The 8,887-nt window shown below is 37.0% G+C and overlaps 1 protein-coding gene across 7 annotated transcripts in view; it reads right to left on the bottom strand.

The window, feature by feature from the left end:
* The window catches only part of LOC107599825 (FERM domain-containing protein 4A-like), a 157,274-nt gene that overhangs the window by 34,282 nt on the left and 114,105 nt on the right, over positions 1-8,887 (bottom strand). For all 7 annotated transcript variants that reach the window (XM_016291559.1, XM_016291518.1, XM_016291534.1 and 4 more), the window contains exons 3-4: positions 6,240-6,334; positions 5,199-5,291 (exon numbers count right to left, since the gene is read on the bottom strand). In XM_016291559.1, the coding sequence (XP_016147045.1) occupies positions 5,199-5,291; positions 6,240-6,334 (188 nt within the window). The remainder of the gene's footprint in view (positions 1-5,198; positions 5,292-6,239; positions 6,335-8,887) is intronic.

The following is an 8,887-nucleotide window of genomic DNA, read 5'->3' as shown; positions in this document are numbered from 1 at the left end:
CGTTTAAAACTAATGTAAATTCAGTCTAACTGCTTGCTAATTTCACTTGGATGAAATGAAACATTCAGCACATTTTCCACTTGCTCTTAAAATCCCAAATACTTAAAATGAATAAATCAGCCTATGTAATACTTTAATAATTGACTTAAGAAATACAGTTCTTTATTTATAAAAATTAAACAAATATTTTCTGTAAAATTCAGTAATTAAGTTCATTCTGTAAAAGTAGTTATACCGTTATAATCTTGCCTGAAAAACAAAACAAAACAATAGAACCCCTCCCAAAACACAATAAAAAATTTAATGGATTTCAGGATTATAATGGGAATTGTATTGGTTTTAATGTAAACTATAATGGTGTCTATTTGATGGATTCTATTGGTGGGATGCAATCTGGGAGATAGCAACCAATGGAACAACAGTAATTCCTATTGGAATAATGCCCAAAACAAAAAGGACTTTTGTAATGGTTTAATGGAAACTATAAGAATTTCTGTGATAGTTTCTATTGTTTTTTTCAGCAGGGTAATGATACCCATACTGTGCTGCACATTATTGACAATATTGAGCTGAAGCTTGACTTTGCTAATTTAAAATCGCAAATCAAATCGCAATCGCAATATCTGTCAAAAAAAATCGCAATTTGATATTTTCCCCCAAATCGCACAGCCCTAATAGACATATATGTACATATGTATGTAAACTGATAACATGACCTTGAACATACACTGAGGAATACAATGAACTTAAAATAAACCCTACGACACATTATACTTGAAGACACATGCTTTGAATCTATGGCTGACTGTTAAAGGGGTCATATGATGCGATTTAAACTTTTCCTTTCTCTTTGGAGTGTTACAAGCTCTTGGTGCATAAAGAAGATCTGTAAAGTTGCAATGACTAAACTCTCAAATCCAAAGAGATATTCTTTATAAAAGTTAAGAGTCAACCACGCCTTCCTAAAACACCTCGTTCTAACACGCCCCCACATGTCTACGTCACGATGTGGGAAGATTTGCATAACGCCACCTAAATGTTCACTCCTAAAAAAGGCGTAACTTTTAATCTCGCTGTAATATTGTTGTTAACGCCTTCCAAAAGAGGACACGACTAGAAATCAGTGGTTAAGTTGTATTTACAATACTGTTCTAGAACAGTTCAACCCAAATATTCAGACGTGTCCAGCGCATTTTATGGAGGACTTTTTCCTGATCCTGGTAGAGTAGACTACAATGCCGGCTGTTCTGACTCAAAGACTGTAAGTAAAGTTTTTTAGTATTTAAAGAATTTGCCACTGATGATTCAAACGCAAGTTTTTTGGGCAGTGTAGAGTAGCATTTGTTGTTTGTCATTTCTCCGATCACAAATGCAGACATGGTTTTATGTTTACGCAGCGCGATGCAACGCAACGCGTAAAAAGACGGTATAAGTCATTATAATCTGTAATTATGTCCCCACTGGATGCAACAAATGCCTCGTTTATAATGGGTTTTAATGTTTTTGTCTCATCGCTCCGGTGTTCTGACAATTTGTGCTAACGTTACCCTGTCAGATTTTGCTACCTCCCATTAAAACAGATGGTAGCATAATTCGATAGCGAAAAGTGCTACCTATCAGATTTTGCTTCCAGCATGATATTAATAAGGTGTGAGGCTTTATTAACATGCACACCTACCCCAACCCTAAACCTACCCTTACAGTAGGATAAATAAAGTGTTGGTAGCATAATCTGATAGGTAGCATTATTTGTCAGAACACCGGCCAGACAGGGCATCACAATATGGTAAGCGGTGTAACATTTCCGTAACACGCTTGAGGTATTCGGCCAATCACAACGCACTGGATAGCTGGCCAATCAGAGCACACCTCGCTTTTCAGACCGATGAGCTTTGTAAAAATCGACGCATTTCAGAAAGGCGGGGCATAGAGGAGAAACAATCATGTACGGTATGTGGAAAATAATGTATTTTTAAACCTTAAACCATATAAACACATTTCATTACACCAAATACACAAAATAATGTTCTTTTTAGCAGCATCATACGACCCCTTTAAAGGAGCGAGAGGAATGAGAGAGACAGAAAACGAGTGAAAGTGAGAGAGATTAAAGTGATTAGAACTGTATTGACAGCTGGTTTAATTTGAGATGCGAGTGAGTCAGAGCCTTACACGCATCAAAGACTTTAGCTCACTCCAATCAATAGCCCAATCACGAGCAGAAAGGACAACACACACACACACACTGATTCACACAGGACATCATGCATGCAATTTAAAATGCACTGACATGCAATAGCTCAAGCAAATGACATACAACTCCGCATGCAGCTATTAGAGCAAAATGCATGTGTGCATATGCATGCATTTAAGTGTTTGTGTCTGTGTGTGACCCAGAAAAGCAAAGTGATGCAAGTGGAATAGACTGAAAGAGAGAAAAGCAATCCACGTGTGTCCCAACAAATGGGTGAAATGCTGGGCTATTTTAATGCTGAGCTTGACAGCAATAAACCAGCATCCATCCACAGCGAGCATAGTGATGTATGACTGTGTGCTGAGTGCGACTTACACAGTAAAATACTGTGAAGAAACACACAAATGTGCCCACTTTAACTCTCTCGCACACAGACAGAGTCATAAAAACACACAAGAGCAATAAATATACAGGCTGCTCTTTGTATTGGTAATATATCGAAGATGATGCCATTAAAATATAAACAAATCAACCCTCCTAGCAGATATCTGCTCATGCTCTGCAATTCAAACCCAGTCTGATTAACACTCTGCTGTTGGCATGGTGTTCAAATTGCTGGGGGTGTTGATGAGAGGAACGGTAGATTGTGATTGGCTGTGTTTTCGGTAACTGCCAGTGAGCTGTGGTTTACTGACCCTGCTAATTTGAAACATTAAACAAACACATACACAAACCCCCCAACACGAAAACACTTTGATTGAAGTGTTGACACTAATTCAAGCTGGAAGTGTTAAAGTGTTTTCATTTTTAATATTCAGCTGGGATTTTCTGAAGTAATATGGACATTTATATTTTGTTCTCTCTGTAGATAAACATTTATTATACATTATATATATATATATATATATATATATATATATATATATATATATATATATATATATATATAGATATTATTATTATTATTATTATTATACGAATTCTACTAATAAGAACAATATAAAAACGCACTAAGGATTAATGAGCTACTGGATTCATGAATATTAATCAGGTTGTGTGCGTTTGCTCGAACTGATTCGCTGAAATCAAAACAGGGACAATATTAGGTGAGCACCAGCCAATGAGATTGTCGTTAGCGCATTAGTTCCGCCTACTACAGCAAAACCTGGCAGTTCTTAAAAGCTGAAGAATTCCAAAGGAACTCTGTTATTTTGACAGGAAAATACAACAAAGTATATCGTTTACATGTAGCGCATCAATGCTGCATGTTATGTAAGACTCTTGCTCGCTCTCGCTCTTTGCTCACAGTGAGAGAAAGCGACGGCGAGTCGTGTGCCTTCACACTAGAAACACATTACGCCAAATACACAAACACAGGTGCGCTGCGCATCCATTCAGATGAACTGGAAAATATCACAGATCGCTTGACGGAGAGTGAAACTCTGAAGCGCTCAGTCAGAGTGATCTGATAAAATCTGAGAATTTATTAGCCATTGGCTAATATTAGACATCATTTAGTCGCATATGCGAGTGATTTACTGATTCTACATTTTGCAATGTAGAGGGTTGACAGTCTATGAGCACAAAGCGCTTAATGTGCGCACATTGTAAGTGCTTCGTGTTAAAAACTGCAAAGCACAAAGGGAAGAGAAATCGATGCGTAGTGTATTATATCTGTGCAACAGTTATTGAGCCTTTCTTTTAACAGTTTTAAATTTCAGTTACTGTGCACGTTAAAAAAATGTATAGTCTTTTCTACGCCCGTGTTCTGTTCTCACAGACACCCGGTAGCAAGTAACAAAACATTAAACACCGGCAAGAAGATAAAGTCCTTTTTGCAAAATCATAGACATGTATTTACAAATCAAGAATAATGGAAACACAATGATATTGGAGAGCTTTACCGAGCTGACTGCTGTAACCGAACGTGACCAGGGTTTAAACTTTAAAGGCTGAACGAATGACTGACAGCCACAGCGGAGAAAAGAGTTTGTGTGAACTTTAATGTAAGGACTTAAATATTCATATGTAGCTCACATTAAGCTATCGTATGGCTTCAGAAGTAACACAGAATAATTCACACAATCGAGAAAAAACAAAAACAAAATAAAAAAAAAACTCGGATTTGGATCGGCTCGCTCTGACCGATTCCCGATCCGAGAAAAATGGCACTATCGGAGCCGATACCCAATATGAATATCGGATCGGCGCATCCCTAATTTTAAATTATACTGTTTTTGCTGTACTTTGGATCAAATAAATGCAGCCGTGGTGAGCAGAATTTTTTTTTTTAAAACTGTTTAATGTTTAAAAAAACATTAAAAATCTTACTGTTCAAAAACTTTTGACTGGTAGTGTAGGCTGATTATTCTTATAGATTGAAATAAATGTGTTTCAGCCAGAAAAAAAGGGTATGAAAAGTGCTCAGAGTCGCTGCAGAAAACAAACAAAAAAATTGAACAACAACAAAAACTGGAAATGCTGCTGGAGACGGGCTTATTATTGAAAATGCAAACTGATTGTCTGCCAGCAGGAGGCGCTTTGAGAGCGGCAGAAACATCGGTTTCCCCGGTAACGGCTATAATCAAAGCAGCTCCGCTCATAAACGCTACTTTATCAGATCAAATGAAAATGCTATCGAAACTTTTCTTCAGACAGTCGGTTCCCTTCAGAGATACATTCATATAAAACACCGGCGCCACGTTTTGATTGCTCATGTTTATTCAACAAAGTCAAACGCCACAAATAAATCAATGTATGGGAAACACTGGTAATGTATATCAAAATATCGGAAATGTGTTTAAAAATCATATCACCGTTATTGAAAAAAAATATATTGCGATACATATTGATACTGAATTATTGTCCAGCCCTATTCATATTAATAATAAATAAAATAAGAAATATGTATGTTTGTATGTATGTCTTTATCTATCTATATATATTTATAAACATATAAACGTTTATTGTCGTTTTGTTGTGTTTTTGTTGCAGCTGTACTTACCTAACGCAGAAGTAAAGCACAATGGGTCCAGATTTCTTAGGAAACTCGTGTTCCAGAACACGACGATCTAACTGCAACCAGCTGAAATGACCCCTGAAACATAGCCCAAGAAAAATGACTGAGAACATCTGTCAGCAACCGGAAATGTCTTGCAACATCTTTTCTCATTTATAGCGCCATATAACGTCATAAAACATCATGTGGAAAATGAGCCAAAAGAGGGCTGTTTTATGTTCAAGAAGTCATCGCATGTGCATTTTCATGCATAATTTAGCCAGTGATGACAAAAAGCACTCAGGAAAGTGTTGCATTGATATTCGATTGCACACAGATATATAATCTTTAAAAGGTAATTATAAATCCAAAAGTAGATTCTACTTATGACATTATACATACATACACACACACACACACACACACACACATATATATATATATATATATATATATATATATATATATATCATTATATATTACCTAATACATTTTATAAAGTACAAAAATCTATATTAATAAATTATATAAATATTTATACAATTTATTAACATATTATTTTGATTTTCTGAAGAACATGAGTGAAGACAGAAATGCATTTGTCCATTTGCATGTTGTCCTTGGTGAATGCAAACTGTCATCCCCATGTTGGGAAGGATGTACAGCGGGTTGGATCAAAGGTCACCTGACAACATTTCAAAATCTTTGGAAACCACAAATAACACATTCCCCCAAGCACACCAGCAGTGAGAATAGACGGGACGCTTCTCTTGAGTGAGTGAGTGTGTGTCTTAAAGAAATCACACAAACATCTAACAAATGTCGCACAGCAGTAGGTCACACTGTGTAGGACTAAATGAAGAGCTGGTTGTCATAGAAAGTGAAGAGGGGAGAAAGAGGGAAGCCAATCATCTCCCTGTGGAATTATCACAGCATGCTCACTCATCCACTCAGCACAGTCAGAGAGCTGAACTGTTCATGATTACACCTTTTCTCATAGATTCCAGGCAGATGTAATATTTAATAGGATGTCTTGGGTATACATACGTCTCATCTACATAAGAGATTCCAAAATATTCCTTCTCCTTCAGGTTGAAATGGGACGCCACCAGGTCTAGAAGATCCTTTGCCATTAGCTTGGGCTGAGAGAGACAGAAAGAAAAAAAACATGTTTCATCACAAAAGAGATATTTTGGTTTAGAACGTACACACACCCAGATACACACACACACAAGGTCAGCGAGTTGGCAGGCTGCGAGCGTTGTATTCTGATGAGTATTGATGCACTGCAGTGACTCTGCAATTTCATGCCGACTCTGTCTGTCTGCAGTCAATGTGTGTTGCATCTTGAACAGAGCTTGATTTGCTGCACAAACAGTATCGGAAATATGCTCATGCAACAGAGATATTTGCTTTTAAGAAGGATTAATCATTATTTTTAATAATACAAAGACGTACAGAGCACTGACAAACACCCAGAACAATCTGGAAAACTGAGAGACACCAGTCACAATATCTCTGATTCTGCAAGCTTTGGGCTTTCCCTTTGTGTATAAGTGATTGTAAAGTGTGTGTCAGAGCTAGTGTGTGGTAACCCATGGGTGTGTCACTGGCTGAAATTACTGGTGTCCTGGGACATCTTTGTACAGCTTACCATCCTACCAATATATCCACATACAATATATTAGTGTTAATGTTTTTTAAATAAGATTCTTATGCTCACCAAGGCTACATTGATTCATTGAAATCATAATAAAATCACGATTTGAGCATGCACGATTGCCAAATTGTTTTATAACACAATTTTTTTCTGCGCCCCCGACCTCCCGCAGCAGTATGCTGTCCGAACCAATCAGAATGCAGCACGCCTAAATGGAGCGCGAGAACAGAACTGGGCATAACAACAGATAGTAGGATACAGAAACAGGGAAGATGAGTTCAGGACAGGAAAAGGACTTGGTGCCCCCGCCCCGCCCCCCCAAAAGAAATCAACATCTGTGGTGTGGGAGTACTTTGGATTCAGGAGAGATGATTTATCACAGAGCCAGGTAATTTGCAAGCCCTGTCAATCTGTCTTTGCGGCAAAACAGGGTAACACAACAAATCTATTTCAACACCTGAGGCAGTGTCTGGGAAGCTTTTTCATGACTGTCTCAGCCATGCCAGCATCTCTGCAACTTGAAGAAGCCATTGCCTCCGAGGTGAACAGCTACCTGCTTACTCCCTCTATCGACAGTGAGGAAGATCCTCTTCTGTGGTGGAAACTACATCAAATTAACTTCCCAAGATTGAGCAAGCTTGCACAAAAATATTTGTGCATTCCAGCTACAAGCTCACCATGATCTGAGAGGGTGTTTAGCAAAGGAGGGAATGTGGTGACATGCCAACGTTCATGCTTAAAACCAGAAATGGTGGACATGCTGGTTTTCATAGCAGAAAACCTTTAAACATTTAAAGCAGCTAATTTCTGCCACTGTTCTAATTGTAGTTATTTGAGAGACTTTAGTCTGGGTTTTTTGTTGTTTTGATGGTTTGATTACCCAATTTTTGTTTTGCCATATGTCTGTTCTAGAGACATTTTGTTACACCTTTACTTAGTTATAATTTTTGCCTTATGTTTGTTCTAGAGACATGTTACAGCTTTTTGATAAAGCTCTAATTGGTTTCCTTTGGAAATATGTTTCAAATTCACACTGAATGCTTTTATGACTGTAAGTGTGTCAAAATCGTGATTAAAATCAAAATCACAAAATTGATCAAAGAAATCGTGATATGTTTTTTTGTCCATATCGCACAGCCCTAATTTTAAAATGTAATTTATTCCTCTGATGCTAAAGCTAAATTTTCAGCAGCTATTATTCAAGTGTTCAGTGTCACGTGATCCATCAGAAATCATTCTAATATGCTGATTTGGTGCTCTAGAAACATTTTTTTTATTATTATTAATGTTGAAAACAGTTCTAAAATTGAACAGTAGTGTATGTTTGGGGTGTGTATGCATACATATTTTTTTACAAGGCTCTGCCAGTTTTTTTGTATAGTTTTTCATAAGGTCTATCTGCATTTATGTGCACACTTATTATTGATGAAATTATATGTTAATAAAGTCTGAGAAAGATCAAACTAGTCAAATTAATTTAAACAAGATGTGTACTCGATATACACATGTATTGTGTGTGTGAGCCTGTGTTCAAAACTTTAATTACTGTTTCAGTTTCAACACAGACCATTTTGAAATAAAAACACACATAATACAGGTACATCTCAATAAATTAGAATGTTGTGGAAAAGTTAATTTATTTCAGTAATTCAACTCAAATTGTGAAACTCGTGTATTAAATAAATTCAATGCACACAGACTGAAGTAGTTTAAGTCTTTGGTTCTTTTAATTGTGATGATTTTGGCTCACATTTAACAAAAACCCACCAATTCACTATCTCATATGCCAATCAGCTAATCAACTCAAAACACCTGCAAAGGTTTCCTGAGCCTTCAAATGGTCTCTCAGTTTTGTTCACTAGGCTACACAATCATGGGGAAGACTGCTGATCTGACAGTTGTCCAGAAGACAATCATTGACACCCTTCACAAGGAGGGTAAGCCACAAACATTCATTGCCAAAGAAGCTGGCTGTTCACAGAGTGCTGTATCCAAGCGTTAAAACAGAAAGTTGAGTAGAAGGAAAAAGTGTGGA

Source organism: Sinocyclocheilus grahami, unplaced genomic scaffold (assembly GCF_001515645.1).
Source record: "Sinocyclocheilus grahami isolate Dianchi unplaced genomic scaffold, SAMN03320097.WGS_v1.1 scaffold14.1, whole genome shotgun sequence".
In the NCBI taxonomy this organism is placed as follows: Eukaryota; Metazoa; Chordata; class Actinopteri; order Cypriniformes; family Cyprinidae; genus Sinocyclocheilus; species Sinocyclocheilus grahami.
The sequence above is the reverse complement of the archived record's forward strand: the minus strand, read 5'-3'. Positions and strand labels throughout refer to the sequence as shown.